Source organism: Erpetoichthys calabaricus, chromosome 2 (assembly GCF_900747795.2).
Source record: "Erpetoichthys calabaricus chromosome 2, fErpCal1.3, whole genome shotgun sequence".
Lineage (NCBI taxonomy): Eukaryota > Metazoa > Chordata > Cladistia > Polypteriformes > Polypteridae > Erpetoichthys > Erpetoichthys calabaricus.
The window spans coordinates 172,832,511-172,858,974 of NC_041395.2; the positions used below are offsets into that span (position 1 = coordinate 172,832,511).

At 37.1% G+C, this 26,464-nt stretch overlaps 1 protein-coding gene across 1 annotated transcript in view; it reads left to right on the forward strand.

Moving 5' to 3' along the window:
• The window catches only part of LOC114646555 (unconventional myosin-VIIa), a 145,872-nt gene that overhangs the window by 112,443 nt on the left and 6,965 nt on the right, over positions 1-26,464 (forward strand). The window contains 10 exon segments of the mRNA XM_051923586.1: positions 1,615-1,768; positions 3,913-4,068; positions 7,252-7,357; positions 8,220-8,333; positions 8,895-8,982; positions 9,490-9,596; positions 12,786-12,971; positions 14,619-14,735; positions 15,593-15,676; positions 19,326-19,445. Coding sequence (XP_051779546.1) covers positions 1,615-1,768; positions 3,913-4,068; positions 7,252-7,357; positions 8,220-8,333; positions 8,895-8,982; positions 9,490-9,596; positions 12,786-12,971; positions 14,619-14,735; positions 15,593-15,676; positions 19,326-19,445 — 1,232 coding nt within the window.

Sequence of the window (26,464 nt, forward strand, 5' to 3'; positions counted from 1 at the left end):
CGACTCCAAGTGCTGGGATTCCACCCTTGTGATACTTTGCCAGGCCTTTAATACAGCTGTCTTCAGTTGCTGCTTGTCCATTGGACTTTCTGCCTTCAGTTTTGGCTTCAGCAAGTGAAATGCATGTCCAATTGGGTTGAGGTCAGTTGTCTGACTGGGTCTTTGAAGAATCGTCCACTACTATGAGTTGAAAAGCACTTGATTTACTTTCGCAGTATGTTTTGGCTCATTGTCCATCTGTACTGTGAAGCATTGTTCTATCAGTTTTGCAGCATTTGGGTGAATCTGAGCAGTTAGTATAGCCCTATACACTTCAGAATTAATTCTGCTACATCTGCCAGAAGTTATATCATCAATGAACACTAGTGACTGACTTCCATTCGCAGCCATGCATGCCCATGGCATAAAACTGCCTCTGTCATGTTTCACAGATGATGTAGTATTCATCAGGTCATGAGCCATTTCTTCTCTTTTTCCATTCTCCTCTCTTTCCATCATTCTGATATATATTGATCTTCATTTCCTTTGTTCAAAGAAGATTGTTCCAGAACTGGGCAAGCTTTTAAAAATGTTTTTGGCAAAATCTAATCTGTCCTTATTATGCTTGAGGTTTACCAGTGGTTTGCACTTTGTGATAATTTACTTTCATGACATTTTCTCCTAATTGTAGACTTTGGCAATGATAGATCTTCCTCCCGGAGAGTGTTCTTGGTTTTGCAAAATGTTGTGAAGGAGTTTCCTTAATAGAGGACAGAATTCTGCAAGCATCCAGCACAGCTGTATTCCACAATTGTTCAGGCCTTCTGAAGTTGTTGAGGTCACCAGTGTGTTCCTCCTTTTCAAGAATTTACCAAATGGTTGATTTGACCACTCCTCGTGTTTCTGCCATCTCTCCAAAGGGCTTGTTTTGTTTTCTCAGCCTAATGATTGACTGTTTTCACTTGTATGGATCGCTCTTTGAACCTCATATTGAGAGTTCAAAGTGACAGCTTCTAAAAGCAAATTCCACACTTGGAATCAATTCCAGACCTTTTTACCTGCTTAATAGTTAATGAAATAATGAGGGAACTGGTCCCGCTTGGCTATGGAACAGCTTGTCAGTCAAATGTCCATATACTTTTGAGCCCCTGCAAATGGATGGCTATGCAATAAAATAGCTGTTGTTCGCCAACAGCTGACAAGATATTTTTGGTAAACCCCTTAAATTAAAGCTGAAAGTCTACACTTCTTTCATGTAATGAATGCTTTATTTCAAATCCATTGTGGTGGCGTACAGAGCCAAAATTCTGAAAATTGTGTCACCGCTATTGACACAATTATTGACCTGACTGTATTTAACAACTTTGGTATAAATTCTCTAACACCTTATCTCAGGTTAAGCAAGTCTGTATACATAGCTGAAAGGTTTAGAAAGGCAGGTAAAATGGACCCAGATCTCTTTTGTGCCTATGACTATGCATTCATGAATTTGTTTTACTTTGGGATTAACATATCAACTATTACATATATTTTATGGTCAGATACAAAACAAAGGTGGATTCTTGTCAGGGTGTTAAAGTAGATATGTGTATTTTTCTCTCTTTGCTGTTCAGCTTTCCTTAAATATGTTAGCACCGATCCTGAAATATATGGGGGATTATCCAACTAGGCAGGTCCGGTCCCCATTGGAATTGACAGATCAAATATTTGAACCAGCCATGCAGACAGAAGCCCTAAGGGATGAAGTCTACTGCCAAATAATGAAACAGTTGACATCAAACCACAACAGGTCTGTCATACATTGTCATTTTTTAACCATGTCACTTTCCTTTCCTGTCTCTTTAGAACAAGAATGCAGAAAAATTAAAATAGTTTTTTATAATATATTTTGTATTAAATCACACAGCAAAACCACCCCTATTTGGTCTGGAGTCACAGAGGAACTTTATTATTAGATACATTTTTGAAACACCCCAGGATGGAATAGTTCTTCAAACTAGGCCGTGCAGTAGTATGCACACTTAACCTAGTAACCCATATTTGCAATGAGAGAATTAAAAGAAATCCTAAAGCACAATATTCAGATTCTGCAAGGTGACAATAAACAAGATGCATACATGCATGAACACACATGATAGTAGCATTTGACACCACATCAAAGGACTCTTATAAAGGTATTACCTCCAAGACATTAAACAGTTAACTCACATATTGTCATTTGAGTTGTATGAAATGCATTTTACAGTTTCTCAAGTTCATTTTGAAATATGTTAAAGTAACTTTCCATCCATTTTGGGACGTCTCAAATGCATTTCTAGATATGCTATAAAATGCTGGGAAAGTTATTTTAAGTTATCAGATTAATTTTGATAAATTGATATATTTTAAAATAATTTCTTGTGCATTTTAAAATACTGTGTGTAGAATACCTTTTGAAATATCTCAATACGACTTCTAGTAAAATTCTCCTATGTTTTCAATAGGACTTTAGCTATTTTAAGATATATTGGAAAGTCTCAGAGGTATCTCAAATTACAAGGAAAGAAATTGTAAGGTATTTCAAAATGTGATTTAAACATCTCGAAATGTGTTTTTTACATGTCTCAAAATAAACAAAGTTATATTAAGATATCTTAAAATAAATTTTAGATATCAAAATGCACAGAAAGTTATTTTAAGATATCTAGAACCACTTGTCAGGTATCTCAAAATAGTCATGAAAATAACAACAGCAACATTTATTTATACCATATTTTTAAACAAAATGTTGAATTCCTATTTCCCAAAATGTTATAGTATAATAGAGTAAAATGCATTTAAAATATCTTATGCCTTGGATCATAATATTTCATATCTTAAAATGTTTTTCAAAACATCATAAACATTCTTTAAGAGACTGTTTAAAAAAAACAAGAATTCGATACTATATTAATATTATTTTGAGATATCTAAAATACAGTTACAGATATCTCTAAATAACTTCCTTGTTATTTTGAGATATCTTAAATACTTTGAGATTAAAAAAAGATGTACTTTTGAAAAAATATTAAATTTTACAGAAAGTGATTTTTTTAATATCTCAGTCAATTTCATTTATCTTGAAATGCATCTGAGACACAGCAAAATATAATGTAGATATCTTAAAATACATAAGAATGTATTTTGAAATAACTTGTAATGAGCTTTAAATATATGTTAAGTCATACTGTATATGTAAATGTTCATTTGGCTTTATTATTTATTCAATGGCTAATTACCCTAAAACACATTTCTTTTCATTTGTCTTTAAAAATATAAAAGCCTACAGACACAGAAACTTTTTTTTCCTCAGGTCTAAAGACTTTTTAACTCCATCAATTGATGATAAATAGTTGATAGATTTAATTTCTTTATGTATGCTATTGATGTAAAAATTCTGTCAAATGAGAAAGTTGTTCTGACAATGTCATTTTCTTGTATATTTTACCATGTATGTGAGTTACAGTAACAGAGTAGTGTGCATCAGTAAGCTGTGATAATGCCAATAATCTTAACATCAATGCAACATCAATGTATTGATTCTGCAAAAGTAAAAATTTAATTCATGTGACATAATTTGTAAAATAATTCACCATGCATTGTGCCCTGATTAATGAGTATAATAAACTAGATAGATACATAGATAGATACATACATACATTATTAATCCCCAAGGGGAAATTCACAATTCAGACTTACCTTAAAATTTACATTTTAAATTGCTGTTGCTCTGTACTCTGTACACATGACAAAAATGACCTTATAAACTTTGCCAGTGATTAAAAAATGACAATTTTGCTGTGTGTTTGAAAGCATAGCCTGTGTATATACACTGATGCTCCTTGAATAATTATTATGAACAAAAATGGCTTCCTTTATACTAGACTGCATGTGTTACCTTCACTATATTTACAGGTACAGCCTTGAATCTGGCTGGCAGCTAATGTGGCTCTGCTGCGGCCTGTTCCCTCCAAGCTCTGTTCTACTGAAACCTACTCAGCGCTTTCTAGAGTCTCGCCGAAGAGAGCCCTTGGCCAATGACTGCCTCCAGCGCATACAGATGGTGCTAAGGTAAGGGCATTTCTACATGCTCTCTCTTGCATTTAAACTGTCAAGTAATTACCTTTTTTTTTTTTGCTTTTAACAAAAGCGCCTGCCATCATAGTCCATTGAGTCCACAAAGCCAGTTGGGTAATTGGTTGAATTGACAAAATTTACAATAATATACTGTAATTAATAATAATTTATACTCATAGAATTTATAGAGAATGAGAGGAGATAAAAACAATTAAATGAATAGTAAGAAATGTAAAATTCAAATATATAATACCAGAAATACACACTAAATGTTTTTTTTTAATTCAATAAAAATTTTAGAAGCGTACTTCATTTACAAACTCAGTGTGCTATACACTATTTAAACAAAATTTAGTAAAACACAAAATTACATGCAGCAGAAACACAAAACTAAAATGTAAAGTTAAACACATAAACACTGTAATGTGTGCAAAGATATATATCTATATTCCTACATATTCTAGAATTCTGGCTGTCAGTGGTTAGTTAGAAGAAGTGGTGAAATAATCAGAAAGATTTAGAAAGTATGGCAGGAAACAGCACTACAGATGCGATGTTTGCTGTGAGGGTGTTAATGGAGAAGTATAGAGATGACCAAAAGGAGATGCATTGTGTCTTTGTGGACTTATAGAAAGCATATGACAGGGTGCCTGGAGAGGACATGTGGTATTGTCTGAGGAAGTCGGGAGTGGCAGAAAAGTATGTAAGAGAGGTACAGGATAAGTACGAGGGGAAGTGTGACTGTAAGGAGGACTGCAGTAGGAGTGACGGATGTGTTGAAGGTGGAGGTGGGATCGGCTCTGAGCCCTTTCTTATTTGCAATGGTGATGGGAATATTGACAGATAAGATTAGACAGGAATCCCCATGGTCTATCATGTTTGAAGATGACATTGTGATCTGTAATAAGAGTAGGGAGCAGGTTGAGGAGACCCTTGAAAGGTGGAGATATACTCTAGGGAGGAGAGATTGTGAAGGTCAATAGGACCAAGACAGAATACGTGTGTGAATGAGAGAGAGGTTGGAGGAATGGTGAGGATGCAGGGAGTAAAGTTGGCAAAGGTGGATGGGTTTAACTACTTGGGATCAACAGTACAGAGTAACAGGGAGTGTGAAGAGAGGTGAAGAAGAGTGCGGGTAGGGTGGAATGGGTGGAGAAGAGTGTCAGGAATGATTTGTGACAGACGGGTACCAGCAAGAATGAAAAGGAAGGCCTACAGGATGGTAGTGAGACCAGCTATGTTGTATGGTTTGGAGATGGTGGCAGTAATGAAAAGACAGGAGTCAAAGCTGGAGGTAGCAGAGTTAAAGATGTTAAGATTTGCATTGGGCGTGACGAGGATGGACAGGATTAGAAATGAGTTTGGAGACAAAGCCAGAGAGGCGAGATTGTGTTGGTCAGGACATGTGCAAAGTAGAGATGCTGGGTATATTGGGAGAATGATGTTAAAGATAGAGCTGCCAGGCAAGAGGAAACAAAATATTAATCTACTTTTATTATTCTAAACTTTACAGCCAAAATACGTTTTTTTTAACATTATATGATTTGTCATGTGGGGGTTGTGTGTGCATATATCGAGATTATTGGTCCTTCCTTCTGACAACATTGCCATATTCTTGTATGCATGTTGCAAGCGTTTTAGATATTAGTCCCACATATACAGCTGTGCACGCATGGGATGGTATACTGTATACTGCATTCAGTGTCTCTGTTGCAGATTTCTTGCTTTTGGCATTAAAAAGATCTGCCGTAGAGTGTTAGCAGGTTTATGCGCTATTTTGATGCCTGATTTGGGGAGGCTGTGCTCTGTATCAGGTTAGAGTCGTTTGTTTGCTGAGGTTTGTGGTGTCTCTTATGTAAGCATTATTTGATAAACATCGTCGGATAGCCATTTGATGTGAACAGATGGAAAAGATAACGTCTTTTGTTCTTTTTAGTATTCTTTGTATTACAATGGGTGTAAATCCTTCTGAACAGAATTTTAACACAACTCTGTTTATGCGAAGAGGAGTGATTGCTAGAAAAGTGTAATATTTTGTCTGCACAACATTCCTTGTGATAAACACACTTAATTAAGCCAGTGTCATTACCTCTTACAATGGAGATGTCCAGGAAATGAATTAGTCGGTTCTTTCATTTCTTTTACCATAGTAAACTGAATTGCATGGAATACTGAGTTGATGTTGCTGTGTAATTCATTCAGCTGATCATTTTTTAACAGGACAAATGAGTCATCAACTTAGTGAATCTAAAGTTTAAGGGTGAACTGAGTTAGAGCCGCACTTTCAAATCGCTGCATAACCAGTTCAGCTAAGAGCCTTGATAACAAAGATCTCATTGGCATGCCTTCTTTCAGTCTATATTATTTTCCATTAAAATGGAAGCGAGTTTTCTGACAAAGTAATATTAAATGCATTATGTCCTTCATGGTAAGCTTCGTTCATGCCGTTACGGTGGGGTCATTGTTTTGTTTTGTCAGTAAAGTCTCTGTTAAGATACATGATTCATTTTCTCACTTTATGGATTACTAGCTACATATACATGTTTCCATATGTTCCCTATGTAATCCTATAACCTTTGACTGATCTGTACCAAATTTTGCATAGTTGTTTTCTAGGACCAAACAGACAAGACAGACTACTTTGTAACCCTAAGTTTTGACAGTGGGGCTGAGTGTTGGTTTTTTTTTTGTGCTACAGTTTGTACACCAGTGCCAACCACTTGTTCAGAGCAGGTGAAACATCTGACCAGACTCACGACAGAGTACCAGACAAAATGACCACAGCTTAACATTACTTACCCTGGCAATGCCATGTGTTGCTAATACAAGAAGGATTCTACATTCCAGTGGGACTCAATGACAACAAATTCTCAACTCATACTCAGAGAGACATTGATAAATAGGCATTGTGGATGGTAGATGGAACAGCTAGTAATAACAACAGGGTCACCATTTAAAAAAGCTTTTGCTCTCTTTCCTTAACCAATTCTACAAATTAACACAGTCAGTGCTGGGTACTTTGGCTAGTTCTTCATAAATGCACATGATCTGACTCGGAAGTTGCTCAAAAAAGCACTTGGTTTTCTATTCTTTAACTTCAACAGCGATTATTTCACAATAGCCAAGTTGTTTTATGTCAAGAGTTGGTTAATTTTCTTTTAATTGATTGTCTTGTAGGATGGGACCCAGGAAGTTCCCGCCTCACAAGGTGGAAGTGGATGGAATCCAACAGACAAGCACACAGATTTTTCACAAAGTACATTTTCCAAATGACACGGAAGAGGTAATTTCAAATAGAAATACAGTAACCCTGAATAAAACAAATGAAGAAAAGATTATAAGGAAGTCATGTTTCACTTTAATTTTTTATCCACTCTCAAAATGTATAGACCAAAATGTTCTACAGCTAATCAGGATGACAATGTTCAGTTATTTAGTTAGATTTAATTTAATTAATAAAACAGACAATTCAGTTTAGTAATGCTAATGGTCTTTCATTGATTCAAATGTTATTTTTGTTTGTTTTCGTGACCTTGATGTTGTCCTGTGTCTAAGTCACATTTGTTTTACACAATTTAAGTATATTCTTGTGGAACAGAGATAAAACCATTAGAAGCAGTTCTTCATAAATGGTGGGCTTACCAAAACTTCCTTGAAGATCTGACTTTATTTTATTTTTCAGAATTCAGATGTGTTCTAGTAATGCATCACACTTTCACAACAATGTCATACAGAGGCAGTTGAACATGATGTGGCATCAGCCATGTTGCATCATCTATGTGTTTTCTATAATGTGGTGCCCTCAGGGTTTCTTTCAGTCCACTAGTAAGAAACAGGGATTAGTTGTGACAGGGATATAGTACAGAAAACATTCAGTTGGCAGAATCCCATACCACATTATCACTGAAACAAAATCTTCCCATTAACAAGCACCGTTTCGTATAACTAGCATTAAATTTTGTTCTCTGTATTTCTACACCAGCATTCACTTGAACTCAAATAATCTTATCTTTTTGGAGTTGAAATCTTAAATATTGTACATACTATACTGTATACTGTTCAATTAATCTCAGTCAGTTGCAGCTCCACACTGAGTTCTTGAAAAGAGAATGGGGCTGTAAATGTACATTTTTTTTGTGTTCAAGATTTTTGAAGTGGCTTCAAGCACCAGGATTCGTGACCTGTGCCAGACCATTGCAATGAAACTGAAACTAACGTCCGCTGAAGGATTCAGTCTATTTTTAAAAACCCCAGACAAGGTGAGTTATTTATCTTCTAGAAATAATAAGCAGCCTATTGTTTGAAAATCACATACTGCTAAAATGTGATAACAGAATTTTCTTTCACTTCTCTAAAAGACTGAAGTAATAGTTACTGGGAGGTACATTTACTGGCCTCACCAAATAGTAGCATGTTATATGGAAAACGGTGAATGGAGGAATAAGAATCTCTTTTACTCATTTATATGAGATTTAAGGAGACATGTAATATTCAACCTAGCATAAAAAGTCACATTTACATTTACATGTTTGGCTGATGCCTTTATTCAATGTGACTTTGCAACATTTATGATACCAATTGGTTACATTTCTTTTGGTTTTCCAATTGAAGCATAGGCAGGTCAAGTTGCTTGCTCATGGTCATCTATGGCCTATATCATGGAAATCAACATCTTTTGTGGTAGCAGTACTATATCTAAATTTTGCTACATTTCTCTAATTATATTACTCTCACCCTACTGGAAATATCTCAAAATGCTCCTATGCTGGGAGACACTACTTGAATTAATCTGATATCATTGTCATCTCTTTGTTTACTAGGTGCTCAGCTTGAATGAAGGAGACTTCTTCTTTGACAGTCTAAGGCAGATCACAGACTGGACCAAAAAGCTGAAAAAAGTCAAAGAAGGTCAGTCAAACAACTTCAAGTTTTTCTTATTCTGCATCAATAAATTGGTGGATATGAACATCACATTCATAAAAATGTTATAAAATATGCAAGACAACTAAAACTAAATCCTCCCCCTTGAAAGTAATTTTCATACAAACTCATCTCTACATTTGCCATATTTAGAATATTTTTAATTTGGGTGGACAATTCCATGTTTAAATGAAACCTCAGTACCAGCTCTGGAACCCTGCATAATCCTTCCATAATGCTGTTGAAAAATATTCTGTTTTAATCAAGTTCAAGTGTATTGTCATGGGTACATAGCACAATGCAATTCTTACTTTCTTACTAGTGACTAATGATGATACAATGTCAACAAAAGGCAAAAATGTAGTCTTAATTTGGTCCTTTCAGACTATGCCCCTACCAAATGCATTAGAGAGCAACTCACAGCTACAGTGTAGGATCCTAACTTGCTTGTCACATAAGTACAATGCCTGCTATTCTTTTATATGTGTCTTTCAGCAGTCCATATGAATGTGCCTTACACAGTGTACTTTATGAGAAAACTGTGGTTCAATGTGGCTCCTGGAAGGGACATTCAAGCAGACACCATCTTTCATTATCCACAGGTAACATTTAAATTTGTAAAAAAAATAGACATTCTTAAGTCTCCTGGTCCTGATACATTCCTTGATCAGTTAACTATCAGTAGGATCAGACGGCTCTTTGTTCGTCTAGTCGTGTGGTTACATTTAATTTCAGTACTAGTAATATATTGAAGAATTGATAGGAAAAGTGGCTGGAGGAGATTGCTTTACTGTGCTGTAACTACTATCTCAGTGATAAATGCCTGCCGGTCAACACAGCTTAATACATGTGTTTGCAGAACTTGAAAATATATTCCAGCTGGTATTTCAGCTATCAATCCAGCCAGCAGTGTGTACAAGACTAACAGGGTGTGGGAAGGAGCTGGAGACCTTTAATTTGCTTAGTTCTGCTGAAAACTTGTACACAGTGGGGTCTGGGTGGCTGGAGGCACATATAGACCCGAGTTCTTTATGAAGTTAGGAACCCAATGGTAGTAACATTCACTTCCTTATTAAACTGAAAAATGTGCACATACCTAATCAGGTGGTGCAGGGAAGGGAATCATTTAGCCTACTTTAATGACACTGTTAGTGAACAGCATGGTATCAAGGATGGTACAAGCATACACTCACTGACCACTTTATTAGGTACACCTTGCTAGTACCAGGTTAGATCCCCTTTTGCTTTCAGAACTAACCTTAATTCTTTGTGGCATAGATTCAACAAAGTGCTGAAAACATTCCTCAGGAATTCTGGACCATATTGACATGATAGCATCATATAGTTGCTAAAGATTTGTTGGCTACACATCCATGATGCAAATCTCCCATTCCACCCCATCCCAAAGGTGCTCTGTTGGACTGAGATCTGGTGACTGTGGAGATCATTTGAGTACAATGAACTCACTTTCATGCTCAAGAAGCCAGTCTGAGATGATTAGAGCTTTGTGACATGATGCGTTATCCTGCCTGAAGTAGCCTTCAGAAGATAGGTACACTGCGATTATAAAGTGATGGAAATAGTCAGCAACAATACTCGAGTAGGCTGTGGTATTTAAAACAATGCTCAGTTGGTACTAATGGGTCCCAAACTGTGCCAAGAAAATATCCCCAACACAACTATACCACCACCACTAGCTTGATCTATTGATAAAAGGCAGGATGAATCTATGCTTTCATGTTGTCAACATCAAATTCTGACCCTACCATATGAATGTCACAGCATAAATTGAGACTCATCAGACCAGTCAATGATTTTTCAATCTTTTATTGTCCAGTTTTGCTGAGCCAGTGCAAATTGTAGCCTCCGTGGCCTGTTTTTAGTTGACAGGACTGATGCCTGGTGTGGTCTCTTGATGCTGTAGTGCATCTCCTTCAAGGTGGAGTGGTGGCTCTGAGGCTAGGGATTTGCACTGGCAATAGGAAGGTTGCCGGTTCGAATCCCGTAAATGCCAAAAAGGGATTCTGCTCTGTTGGGCCCTTGAGCAAGGCCCTTAACCTGCAATTGCTGAGCGCTTTGAGTAGTGAGAAAAGCGCTATAGAAATGCAAAGAATTATTATTATTATTATGCTGTACGGTTCATAGATTCTCTTCTGCATGCCTCGGTTGTAACGAGTGGTTATTTGAGTTACTGTTGCCTTTCTATCTGCTAAAACCAGTCTGGCCATTCTCCTGTGACCTCTGGCGTCAACAAGGCATTTTTGCCCAGATTACTGACGCTCACTGGATGTTTTCAGTTTTTCTGACCATTCTTTGTAAACCCTAGAGATGTTTGTGCATAAAAATACCAGTAGATCAGCAATTTCTGAAATACTCATATCAGCCTATCTGGCTCCAACAATGCCACGTTCAAAGTCAGTTAAATCACCTTTCTTCCCCATTCTGATGCTAGGTTTGAACTTAAGCAGGACATTTTAACAATGTCTACATGCCTAAATAGACTGAGTTGCTGCCATGTAATTGGCTGATTAGATATTTGCATTAACATGCAGTTGAACAGGTGTAACTGATAATGTGGCCAGTGAGTGTATATGGCTATGAATTGTACTGTGGTTGTAGAAAGATTGCAAGTACATTATCTTCCCACTCAGCAGAAATTATATGCAAACCTGATTGGGTGAAAAATCTATTTTTTTCTAACTTATTTAAAAGACCCAAAGACATACTAGAAAATAATCCATTTAACAGTGGAAAATGATAGATTCTGGCCAGTGTGTACTGAACGTGCCAGCTCACTTAAGAGAACATAATGTTCAATTATATTAATTTAAATTTGACTTTATTGGCATGAGAAATTTATATTGACGTTGCTAACGCAGAAATGAAAATAAATATAAGAACAAATTATAAAATATAGATTTTTACAGTATAATAACTAGTTTTAAATATACAGTTATGTTCAAAGTACCTATTTCTTTTTACTTTAGTTCAATATTTATAGGGCTGTACTGTCAGTTGTGCTGTTCCTGTGGTTCCGGTGTTGTGACTGTGTTGCTGGTGTATTTCTGTCAGTCTGGCAGATTGTTAGGTACTGTTTCACCAGCACTGAGTAGTTCTTACCTCCTCAAACAGTATCCAGTTTATTTATAAAATTCATTTATAATTAATCAATGAGAATGGCATATGTGATCTGTGTGTATTTAAGAGTAACATCACACTGGAGTACAAACACTTATCTATGGGATTTCAGGTTTGTTTGTATATCCCTTTCTCTATTCTTCTGTGGTCACTGGGTCTGTAGCTCCATTCATTTGGGTCAGGTACCCATCCATAACATAGAGACTGTCAGAAAGCTATCTGTATTACCTAGTTTGTTGAGAAGGGCTGAAAAAGGGAGGTGAAGACTTTTGGCTTTTTTAACGTGTCTTGGGATGGAAGAAATATTTATAACTTAAGCAAAAGTATGGGTATTTAGATTAAGTGTTTTAGCTCCCTGCCATACTTAGATGATACTCATTTGCTAGTCAGGATGTTGTGGAAGTATTTTATAATAACGCTCTCTCCTCTTAATCAAGGAATACAGGCCTATACTATTAGGAATTTCCTTCAGCCATTCATTTTATCAATTGTGTTTGCCTTGTTGTAGGAGAAAATTTAAGGTATAACTTATCTTTGTTTCACCTCTATGATGTTGGGATCATTTATTTTAAGCACTTATTTTTTAGGTTAGAGAGAGAATTTTGTTAAACAGAAATAATGACTGGAAGACATGTCATTCTTTATTATCTTAGGAGCTGCCAAAATACCTGCGTGGTTACCACAGGTGTACCAAGGAGGATGCCATATCTCTGGCTGGACTTATTTTAAAAGTGAAGTTCAACAATGACAAATCAATCTTTCCAATGATACCAAAGATACTGAAGGACCTAGTGCCTTCAGACATGATCAAGCTAATGTCTCCTGAGGAGTGGAAGAAGGTAAGTCATATAAAATATGTCTCCAGTTTATAATATGCGTGATGTCACTCACTAACTCATAGATAGCCAGGCAGAATTTTATTTTTCCCCAGGGGGAAATCTGGCTTTTTACAGAAACTCAATAGACAGATGCACACTGTCTATCTATCTATCTGTCATCTGAGCATACACCAGAATGGCAAAAAAAGGAAGAAAATTAAAAAGGAGGAAAACTTCTGACTTGGCAGTTACAGTCACACTGATGCATTATGAAAACATATTTCTGGTGGTATAACCCCAGGGTAATCCCAAGCCCTAGTAGCGTTTCTTGACACACTTCTGTTGAATGATTTGTTGGGTGAAAGTCTTCAATGTTAGTGTGTCAAAGTGAGGATGTGTGCAGTATTGTTCAGAATTAAACTCAGTTTTGTATTCATTCTTTCCTTGGCTACTCCCTCTAAGATGTCCACAATGTGTCCTATAACTGAGCTTGCTCATTTAAATAGCCTGTTTATTCGGCAGGCCTCTCCAAAAGTGATGTTACTTTGCCAGCACACTATAGCATAGAAAATCTCACTGCCCATCAGAAAGTTTTAGAATATTTGAAGGATGTCACTAACCACAATAAAGGAACACTGTCTCTAAGAAAAAAGTGCCAGCTCTACTCTTTCTTATATAGTTCCTCTGTGTTATGAGACCAGTCCTGCCTGTCATTGATAAGGACCCCAATGTATTCGTAGGAATGGACCACCTCTACATCCACTCCCTAAACAGAGACCGGATATAGAAGCTCTTTGGTGCAGCAAAAGTCAATAACCAGCTCCATGGTTTTTCTGATGTTAAGTTGTGGACAGTTCTTTCTGCACCAAGAAACAAAGTTCTCCACCAGATTCCTATACTCTGTGTCATCCACTGTATTAATACGTTCCATAAGTGCAGAATCTTCCAGTGACCGGGACTATAAATGTAATATTAGGGAAGATTGATGTAAAAATTAATTCTCCTATAAGGTATGAACCCTTGGTTGTAGATTTAGAACAATTGTTTGTCAATGAAATGCGTAAACACCTAACACAATTTCTTTTAGGAAAGCAGTTTTCTTACAGGACACATAGACTGATACAAGTGTGACTTACATGAGAGCATTATAGCTCATGTTCCCCTTTCAGCACATGGCATATTTATAATAAATGCAGATTATGACAATGATCTTAAAATAGGGGTATTAATGACTTCTTAATGTCAGGGTCTTACAAAGTCAACATCAGTAATAAAGTGTACCTAAAACAGTAAAAGGGGAAAGGTGGAAAAGTAAGAATCATCCCCCTTGTTCAGTTAAACCAGTGTATTTGGTTAACATCCAAGCTGGATGTACCGGTACTAATTGTCATTTGTACTCTTGTACCCTTGAATGAGTTCAGAAGATTTAACGTTAAAAAAAAAAAATGTTCAAAATGTTTCTGTGGTGATTTTCTTGTGACCAATGGCAAAGTTCTATCTTCAGCTGCCAACTATCCTCTGCTTCCTTTGTTTGTACAGTAATATGCCATTATGTCTGTAAATTACAGCACATCTACTGTGCCTATCATACAGTATACATTGTGGGAGGTAAAAGTGTAGTCACTGCAGTTTGATGTGTTCTATTAATTATTGACTGTTATGTTGTAGAACATTATTGCTTCCTTTAACAAGCACAGTGGGAAAAGTGCAGACGAAGCCAAGCTTGCCTTTCTGAAAATCATTTTCCGTTGGCCTACATTTGGATGTGCTTTCTTTGAGGTGAAGGTGAGTGGTGCTATTCTGGTTCTATATTATAAGCCTATAGCTTGGTCAATACATGTATTTTATGGGAATGGTTTCAATATGGTTTTGATTCTGGTAGTAAGTTTCCCTGTGAGATCCCTTAACTGACAGAATACAGATGGTTTGTTTTAGTGAAAATGGAACAACAAATGATTGATTGACCCAGTTTAAAGTAAGAATTTTAAAGACGGGGGAGGTTTATGTGACTCTAAGATGTTATGACCCTTCTCTCTCCTACAGAGATAATGTCTAACATAACACTTAAAATATTCTGGTATTTAGGACAAGCTCATTGGATTGTCTCACCATATATTAGACTCCAGAGTTGTGTTACCATATGATACTGCCTATATACCTTACTACAGCACTGCTGAAGCACCACATAATTTATAAATATAGTTATTTGGCCACTATGTTCCTTTACTTGGTCGGGCACTCACTTCAATTTTTCAGCCCATCACACCTACTTTTAGTTAGGTTGTTATCAATCTAAGCTGCCTCTTTAGAGGTTTTCCATCTTTGGATCACATTTTCACCATATTCTGTGTATGAATTAATTATATGTATCGTCGTATGACCTTAAAAAAAACTCACTGTCACCAAACATTTTAACTTCATGTAATTAGCTTGGCAAAATGGAATAACGCTACGATGGTTAAAAGAACAAATATATTGAGCTTAATGTTGTTTAACATTCCGTTTTACTGTATACATCTAGAAATAAGGAGCTCTTGTTCCAGACTCAATGCCATTTGCTGTCACCTCCTTCTTTCTCTTTTTTTACTACATGATGTCTATGATTCTAAAAATGAATAATGTTTACCTATTTTGTTTTTTAGCAAACATCAGAACCCAACTATCCAGATATAATAATGATTGCCATCAGCAAGCAAGGAGTAACTCTTATTCACCCCAAGACTAAGGTACAAAACAAATCCACTTTAAAATCTTTAGTATGATGATTTTGTCTGGCTTCTTTGTTTAGAACCAGGATTTTTGAACAGGGTGCATGAGATTCTGGGATGGGTGAAAGTCAAAACCCTTTTCCTACTTAACTTCCTCAGTGAGTGGCACGGGAAATGCTGGGATTTGGAATAGATTTTTACATGTGAATATTTAATATATAATAGAATGTAGAATATATATAAATATATGCTGTAGTTCAACTTAGGTCCCAAACACATTCACACAGTGGACAATTTTTGAGCCGTCATGTAATCTTACTTGCATGTTTCCGGGCATGTGGGAAGAAAACCAGAGTCATTAGAGAAAAATCCACCTAGACAGGGGGAGAACATATAAGTTTAACATGAACACCAACCAGATACAGGAAGTAGCAGTGCTAACCACTGCACTACCATGCTGCCTTTTGTTGCTGAAGATATACAGGTATGTAAAAAGCACACTCCATGTATCAGTAACTTGTAGAATTTCCGTTGGCAGTAATAATTTGAAGTAATCATTTTCTACATGAACATATCATTGTCTTTGATCATATTAAAGGAATTTTGACATATCATTCTTTAAAAACTGCTTCATTTCAATAATGTATATGAGCGTTTATGTATGCGTAGTTATCTTAAAGTGTTACCACAGCATCTCAATGGGGCTGACATCTGAATGATGGCTTGTTCATGCCACGATGATTCCTTTCTTTTTTTGCCTTTTTAGTTGAAACTTTACTGGTGTGCTTATGATTATTATCGTTTTGCATGATTTAGCCTTGTTTTTGCAGCAAGGCAGATGGCTTCACCTTTTCCTCTAGAATTCCTGTGTATATAAAGGAGTTAATAGTGGACTTAATGATGTTGAAAGATTCTGCCCTCACTTTCTCTATTGCTGAACTTCTCAGCTCCGCAACTGGCAATGCTTTCGGTTAGGGGCATATAATTCTGATTGTAGAGTTTAATAGTTTCAATTTGTTAATTATGACCCAAATACAGTATATTGCTGGAATGCCATTTATTTAAGCGGTTTGATCCTGATTTTTTTTCTATTTTCCTGTGTTTAGTTTATAAATTCTCAATGGACTGGAGTGAAATTTAACCCTTTGTCCTCAACATTTTTCTCTCAATTCTTTCTAATTATTTCACTAAAAAGTTTTCTCCATAAAAAACACTTAACAGCCGCAAATGGTATCAGTTTGGCTGCTGGCTACTTTCTGCATTTTGTTATTAATTGGCTGGTTGTAAGGAAAACGGAAACTATTAAGAACTCAAAAAATGAATTAGAAGATGAGCTTAGATGATTTAAAAATGTATTGTATGAATAGACTACTGTATAGTGAAATGGGTAACTAGACGATGAGCTAAAATGATGCCTAATGTGGTGTATGAATAGACTACTGTGTAGTAAAATGTGTAATTTATAAACTTCCAGACTGACAGCTAAAAGCTCACTTTTGTAGAATTGGATGCAAATGGAATGCCTATCCTCTACCATGCAGTATAAGATCTTAACTTTTTTCCATAACAGTGTTATTATCAGATACAAGGTATAGTAGAGTTCAGCTTTCCAAGATTTTTTTATAATAGCACAGAGGATATCCAAAGTTAGGCCACTTGGTGTCATCAGAAAATGTGGTCAGTCTCTTTTCTGGTGGCACATATTTTGGAATGAGAATCTAGTATATATTATGACAGAAAAAGCCAGCCTCAGCTTGAGAGTATAAACTCCTAAGTTGTATTTTTGAACTGGTATTCTGTTGCTGTTTAAACAATGATGGCACTTACTATTTATTAACTCAGATTGGTCTCCTTTTGTAGGTAGCATTCTTTTATTCTTATTCAAGTCCAGTTGAATTTGTGGGCTAATTTTACAGAAAATAGTTTGTAATAGCTATTCAGTTGTAATTATATGGTATACTTTTATGCATATAAATGTCTTAATTACAATGTGTAAATCAGATGACACATAAATGACCTGACTTTACTCTGAGTTTGAAATAGTTTGGGACAACTCTTGATCTTACAGTATGATATAATTACATATTCAGGATCATCTAAAGCCCTGATCATGGTTTGAGACATTAAAAGCCTTATTTCTGAAGGTAATTTCCTTTATTATAGCTAATTAATAACTTCATTATAGACACTAAAGGATAGTTTAAGAGTGCTGATTATTAGAACAGTAGTATACATCAGGTGCTTTGGAACTGCAATATTCTCCTGCACATTTTCAGATGTTGTCCTGTAATTGTCACAATATTTCATTCTTTTGCACATTCGGTGAGAAAAACATAACCACTAAAGTCTCATCAAGCTGGGACTCATAAGACACATACTAAAACTAAGAGACCATATGAATGTGAATAATTCAAAATAAAGATGCCAAAAATGTTCTAGAAACAAAGGTATAAACCAGTACTCAAATGAATAAATTAATAAAAGAATATATACCTTTTATTTAACACTAGGGAGTTTGTGACACCATTACCTGCATAAGTCGCAGCCACGGACTGTGAGGAGGGTTCCACTTAAGTATTGTGGTGTATCTTTATCATGGTAGCCTTAGATGAATTGGAGAGATGATTCAATGGAGTCGTTCTATGATTTATTCTGTCATAGATGAAATTGTAAGGAAAAGTGGAAATTAAGAGGAGGCCAAGTAAAGGAGTTTAGATTGTAAAGAAACAAAGTAAAATATTTTATTTAGCAAGGAAGCTGGGCAACAAATCAGATGATAGACTGAATTTTAATGACAATGCAGTCAAATATGTGATGGATACTAATGACAGAATTTATTTTGGTTAAAAAAATAGATGGGGGGAAATACAAATTTATTGACTAAAACGTAACCACTTATCCTTTATTACCTTTCCTGCTTATTCTGTTTAGGGTGACAGGGACCAATATTCTATTCTACCCTATTCCAGCCACAACTGGAGCAAAACTGCAATAAAATGTCCAGGAAGAAGGAGCCATTGTATCACTAGGGACTTCATACATTTATATAACTTTAAAATCAATAATTATAATAAATGTGGCCCCTATATGTCTTTACTGTTAAATTCTTAAGTTTTGTAGTTCCACTTCGTTCTGAATTAAGAACACTAAACATAAAGTTATAAAGAGAGAGGTCTTGTGCTTGAATTGGTCATTACATGATCTACACAATGCATTCAGAGAATTGTCCAGTATCTCAAGTTTAATTACTGGACAGATATAAAGCATTGACATTGTACACATCATATCTATAAACTAAGTGCTTCTGGATTTTTATTTTTCTCATTTTCATGTTATCCTGCAATTTTACCTTTCTTGAACTGTTCTGCCAACCAAATTGGTTTTTTTTTAACAGAATACTGCTTTCACTTTTCCTGCTGCATCAATAATTGTAAGCAGTTGCTTCAGCAACATTAGCGTCTGATTTTTGTAAATTTACTTTGATACTGTCTTTAAGGCCCATTGACATCTTAAACTCTGTAGTTAAGCTGGTTCATTTTTTACAGTAATTTTGTTTTAACTATATGGAGCATGAGATCCATATTATTATTATTATTATTATCATAATGAGACATAAAATTGTAGTAAATGTACCTTAAATAAAATGTGCTTTCATTTTTCTTGAAAGGATATATTAGCGACCTACCTTTTCAACAAAATTGAGAACTGGTCCAGTGGGGGCACCTATTTCCATATGACCATTGACAGCTTTGTGAAAGGGAACAGGATACTCTGTGAAACCTCTCTGGTAAGGCACTTGCAGGTACTATTCTGTACATGGACACACAGTGGCTGCCACCAAATGACCTGGTTATGGTTCATTTAAACCAGGGGTGGGCAAATTCATTCCTGGAGGGCCGCAGTGGCTGCGGGTTTTTGTTCCAACCCAGTTGCTTAATTAGAAAACAATCCTTGCCAATAATTACATTTCATGGCTTGTTAGTGCTTTAATTCTGCTATGTCAAGTCATTCTCATATCCGAGATTTTTTTTCCATTCTAAGGATATCATCCAAATACTTTGAAGTGTAAAACGGATGGGTAATTCTCAATCCTTCACTTTTTTCTCTTCTCTTTCCTTCCAAGTATTTAATTAAACCAAATAGTGCACGATAAATACACACAGGTATACAGTAATCCCTCGCTATATCGCACTTCGCCCTTCGCGGCTTCACTCCATCGCGGATTTTATATGTAAGCATATTTAAATATATATCGTGGATTTTTCGCTGCTTCGCGGGTTTTTGAGGACAATGGGTCTTTTAATTTCTGGTACATGCTTCCTCAGTTGGTTTGCCCAGTTGATTTCATACAAGGGACGCTATTGGCAGATGGCTGAGAAGCTACCCAACTTACTTTTCTTTCTCTCTCTCTTGCGCTGACTATCTGTGATCCTGACGTAGGGGATGTAAGCAGGGGGGCTGTTCGCACACCTAGACGATAAGGACGCTCGTCTAAAAATGCTGAAAGATTATCTTCACTTTGCTACCTTCTGTGTGCAGGTTTTAAGTATGCTGCACGGTGCTTCGCATACTTAAAAGCTCAAAGGGCACGTATTGATTTTTTTATCTGTCTCCTCTCTCTCTCTCTCTCTGCTCCTGACGGAGGGGGTGTGAGCTGCCGCCTTCAACAGCTTTGTGCCGTGGTGCTTCGCATACTTAAAAGCAAACAGCCCTATTGATTTATTTGCTCCTTTGAAGAGGAAGATATGTTTGCATTCTTTTAATTGTGAGACTGAACTGTCATCTCTGTCTTGTCATGGAACACAGTTTAAACTTTTGAAAAAGAGACAAATGTTTGTTTGCAGTGTTTGAATAACGTTCCTGTCTCTCTACAACCTCCTGTGTTTCTGCGCAAATCTGTGACCCAAGCATGACAATATAAAAATAACCATATAAACATATGGTTTCTACTTCGCGGATTTTCTTATTTCGCGGGTGGCTCTGGAACGCAACCCCCGCGATGGAGGAGGGATTACTGTAAAGGGTAACAAGCAAAATGGATAACTGCTGGTTTCTTTTGTCATTTGCATCTTATTGCTAATAAGGAGCAATTAAAAACCAAGAATGCAGCTGTTTAAGACTTAAATAAGCAATAAGGGTTCATAATCTTAACGAGGACGATAACTAAAATGAAGCAGAAGTGTTTCTAGAGCAATAAGTGCTTCTTATTAAGCAATTGGGTTGGAACAAAAACCTGCAGCCACTGCGGCCCTCCAGGAATGAATTTGCCCACCCCTGATTTAAACCAAGGTGAATAATTAATTAAGATGAAAAGTTTTTAACCAATTTACAAAATAAGTGTCACTGTAGGTTTAGCACAAGTAACAGTACCATTCTTGCTACACTTCATGAATTGTAGTGCTTCCTTATAACAGATATACAAGCAGTTAAATTGTCCATTGAGTGTATCTCTTTATTTTTTTATGATTTTATTGAAATCACACAACATTCCATACAAATAGATAAATTTTACAAGAATAGGATTGAAAACAAATCAATCCCCACCCCTGAGAAAGAGCGTATGGGCAGCAGAATAAAACTTAAACCTAGTAAAAATAAGTAAATAGATAAATTAATAAGTGAATATAGATAAATGGAAAAGAAAAAGAAAAAAAAAGAGAATAGGGAGAGAATCTGCTTCCTCAGTGCTTTTAAAGCTTATTCTAAAATGTTATTGATTAGATCCTGCCAGGTTTTGAAAAATTTCTGCACAGATCCTCTAAGTGAAAATTTTATTTTTTCCAATTTCAAATAATATAAAACATCAGTTACCCACTGACTTAAAAGGGGAGAGTTAGGATTCTTCCAGTTGAGCAAATAAGTCTGTGTGCCAATAGTGTAGTAAAGGCAATTAGTTTGTTTGTCCTTCTCCACTTTAAGCCCATCTGGAAGAACACCAAACACACCTGTTAATGGGTTAGGAGGGATTGTGACACCAAGGCTGTCTGAAAGGCATTTAAAAAATTTTGTCCAAAATGATATTAATTTGGGTGCCAAAACATGTGACCCAGTGAGGCTGGAACTTGATTGCAGCATTGGAAACATCTTGGACAGTTTTAAGTGAGACAGATGTGCTCGATATATAATTTTGAGTTGAAGAATTATATGCTTTGCGCATATGGAGTTCGAGTGAATTCTCTGCATTGCTACCTTCCACTCCTTTTCTGATATGTTGAGGGAGAGATCCTTTTCCCATTGTCCTCTTGGATCTTTGAAAGGGAGGGACTGTAAAATGGTTTTATATATTGCAGAGATGCTGTCTAAGACCTTGAAACTAATCTCTTTAATTAAAATTTGATTTTATTTGGTGTACCTGCTTGTTAATGAAAATAGCTTGTGCTTATAAGCAGCCAATTATAAGGCTACAGCTTAGTATGTATAGCCTATAGACATGATCAGAAAGTTTAGTTGCTGTTTAACTAAAGATTACAATGTGAAGGTTTAGTGACCTAAGCAACTTTGATTTCAACATGAATGGGGCTGTCAGATTTGGTGGTTCCAGAATTTTAGAAATAGTTGTCCTCCTAGGATTTGCATACACTACAGTTTTTAGAGTTACAGAGAACGGTCTAATAATCAAAAAGCAATCAGTAAGCACCCATTCTCCTTACAGAAACAGTATGAGAGAGGTCCGAGAAGAATAGTCAGACTGACTGAAGCTAATAGAAGACCTCAGATAACAATTTTTCACAATTCTTTACAGATAACAGTTCATTCTTTGAATGCGCAATGTGCATGACCTTGAAACTACAGCTGTAGATAAACACCTTGGATTCCACTCTAGTCAGTTAAGTATTGGAAGAATATGATTTACTGCATATGTGGTCACCAAAACTAGGTGACTGAAGACTGGAAAAAGTATGCCTGGCCTGATGACTCTTAATTTGCTGTGACAAGCAGATGAGAGGGTCAGAATTTAGCTCAAAGAGAATGAACCTATGAATGTGTCCTGCCTTGAGTGGTGGTTATGTAATGATATGAGTAATGTTTTCTTAAGAAGATACATATTAGGCCAATATGAGTGTTATTTAAAAACCATAGCATACTAAACATGGTTCCAGACAAGGTTAATTCTTTAATGGCCACGGTCCCCTATTTCAAATTAACATTTCCAGCAATATTTCCGGCATTTTCTGAAACTGGGTCCAAAGACATGACAATGGCCTTTACAATTCCCAGATCTCAGTCCAATAAAGCACCCTTGGAATGAGGTGGAATTATGAGGGTCACAGTATACAGTAAATGTGTTGTCAAAAAAATCAGAAGCAATTAAGTGATGCTTACAGTTCAGAATGGACCAAAACACCTAATGGATGCTTTTCGTACCCTGCTTCATTCATGTCTTGTAGAATATGGGCTATTCTTGACCCAAAGGTGGCTCATACCTGTTCCTAGATAGTTGTAACATATAATATGGCCACTGAGTATATGTGCCAGTAATTTTAATGAGTAATCTCCTGGATTTCAAAAATAAAATATCTTATTCCATGTCCCATGATGCCTACAAAAAGGAACAGAAATTGCTTATCAATTTTGAGAACTTCTGTGTTTACTGCTGCATCATTAGCGCTGATGATATTGGAAAATACTTTTAATATGGAAAAGGATTCTCTTTTCCTATAAATTAATAGCTGCATTACTTGGCTTCACCTGGGAAATTTCATAAGATAATAGGCCTTAGTTATGTAATAGTTAATGGTTGGACCTAAGACTTCAAACCCTGAGGGTGTGGGTTCAAATCCTGCTACTGACACATTGTAACCACAAGCAAGTCACTTCACCTGCCTGTGTTCCAACTGGAAAAACAACAGAAATGTAACCAATTGTATCTCAAATGTTGTAAGTCTCCTTAGATAAAGGTGTCAGTCAAATAATAAGTAACAATAATATTATTAGGTTACTGGAGCTGCTTAGTCTTGAACATGAACAGTTGTCCATGAGTAAAGCATTCCTGCATTAAATCAATTCCTGGTTTTCCAGGTGACACAATGTTATAGGAAAGTGTATTCTTTTGAATTAAAATAGGTAATGATCAGGAATAATGTGAAATTTGAATATATATTATCGCTATTAGATGTTTATCATTTTCTTTTGGTTTTTCTATTCACTAAAAAAAAGTATTTCTTTTCATGTTTTTCGTTCATTGAATGTAGTCCCACTTAAAGTCTGCAGATGAAAATGCATTTGCAAAGCAGTGGATAAACATAAGTGCTTGTACCCTATGTGTTACACTGATATATTAACATGAAGAGAGAAGAGTGTGGAACACTATCTTCGAGCATCTCAACATAATTTTTGTGGCTTCCCCATTGGAAATTCAAGTGCCATAATCTAAGACTGCTGATTTGGGTATTGTGTCATTTAAGCAATGCAATCAATGAGTAGGGGTTGAAGAGTTGACAGTGCAGAATGGATAAACATTATGTGAGTCAGTATGTTAGAAAATACTGCAGGTACACATCTAAAAGTACCTGTAATCAAAAGCATAAAATTGAGTACCAACCAACCCATTTCAAGCACTGTTGCAAAGAACTGTGGAGAGTGGAGAAGCAGGCCATCCCTGTTCAAATTATGCAGATGTGCATGTAAAAGTAAACAATTTTGGAGTTCGGGTGTAGGTCAAGGTCCATTGATGCAAATGTATATTACAATGAGTAGCTCAAGGGGGACTCATTAAGTTTAAAGTTTATTGGCCTGTGTGCATAAAGCACACTCTTAGCATAGCACAAAGCATGTAAGTTAGCATAATATTAATAAATATCTGCAAATAAAATGTTTATCAATAAAAACGAAAATGTTCACTAATTTTCCTTTTTCTATAACATCTCAAAGTTTCAATCAAATCTATCAAAGCATTTTTGATATTTTAGATTATTTTGGGAAAGGGAAACCACTAAATATGGATATATTTATTTCTTAGCAGATACCTTCTAACATAAATGTGCCATCCTGCCCATTTTTAGTTTATTAACTCAATGAAAAAATAGTGCTTTCTTGATGAGTATGTATGTTAAGTAAGTGAATGAATGAGTCGGTAAACTTTGCTATATACAGTGTATGTATATATATATATATATATATATATGTATATATATATATATATATATATATATATATATATATATATATATATATATATATGTGTGTGTGGGCATATTTATTGCCCCCCGACTTGGAGCCTGTACATTGGGGTTTACCCCGTATGGACGAGAGGGTAGCCTCCCTCCACCTTCGGGTGGGGGGACGGGTGCTAACTGTTGTTTGTGCATATGCACCAAACAGCAGTTTGAAGTACCCACCCTTTTTGGAGTCCCTGGACGGGTGCTAGAGGGCATAACTTCTGGGGACTCCCTCGTAATGCTGGGAGACTTCAATGCTCACGTGGGCAATGACAGTGAGACCTGAAAGGGCGTGATTGGGAGGAATGGCCCTCCTGATCTGAACCCGAGTGGTGTTTTGTTATTGGACTTCTGTGCTCGTCACGGAATGTCCATAACGAACACCATTTTCAAGCATAGGGGTGTTCATATGTGCACTTGGCACCAGGACACCCTAGGCCTCAGTTCGATGATCGACTTTGTGGTCATGTCGTCAGACTTGTGGCCACATGTCTTGGACACTTGGGTGAAGAGAGGGGCAGAGCTGTCAAGTGCTCACCACCTGGTGGTGAGTTGGCTTCGATGGTGGGGGAGGATGCCGGTAAGGCCTGGTAGGCCCAAACGTGTTGTGAGTGTCTGCTGGGAACATCTGGCAGAGTCCCCTGTCAGAAGTAGCTTCAACTCCCACCTCCGGCAGAACTTTGACCACGTCCCGAGGGAGGTGGGGGACATTGAGTCCGAATGGGCCATGTTCCGTGCCTCTATTGTTGAGGCGGCTGACCAGAGCTGTGGCTGTTAGGTGGTCAGCGCCTGTCGTGGTGGCAATCCCCGAACCCGTTGGTGGACACCGGTGGTGAGGGATGCTGTCAAGCTGAAGAAGGAGTCCTACCGGACCCTTTTGTCCTGTGGGACTCTGGAGGCAGCTAATAGGTACCGGCAGGCCAAGCAGAATGTGGTTTCGGTGGTTGCTGAGGCAAAAACTCGGGCATGGGAGGAGTTTCGGGAGGCCATGGAAAACAACTTTCGGACGGCTTTGAGGAGATTCTGGTACACCGTCCGGCGTCTCAGGAGGGGGAAGCAGTGCAGTGTCAACATTGTATATGTTGGGGATGGTGCGCTGCTGACCTCGACTCGGTACGTCGTGGGTTGGTGGGGGGAGTACTTTGAAGACCTCCTCAATCCTACTAACATGCCTTCCAATGAGGAAGCAGAGCCTGGGGACTCGGAGGTGGGCTCCCCCATCTCTGAGACTGAGGTCACCGAGGTGGTCAAAAAACTCCTTGGTGGCAGGGCCCCAGGGGTGGATGAGATACGCCCAGAGTTCCTCAAGGTTCTGGCTGTTGTAGGACTGTCTTGGTTGACACGTCTCTGGAACATCGCATGGACATCGGGGACAGTGCCTCTGGATTGGCAGACCGGGATGGTGGTCCACCTCTTTAAGAAGGGGAACTGGAGGGTGTGTTCCAACTACAGAGGGATCACACTCCTCAGCCTCCCTGGAAAAGACTATTCGGGGGTTCTGGAGAGGAGGGTCCGTCGAATAGTCGACCTCGGATTCAGGAGGAACAGTGTGGTTTTCATCCTGCTAGCAGAACAGTGGACCAGCTCTACACCCTTAGCAGAGTCCTGGAGGGTGCATGGGAGTTTGCCCAACCAGTCTACATGTGTT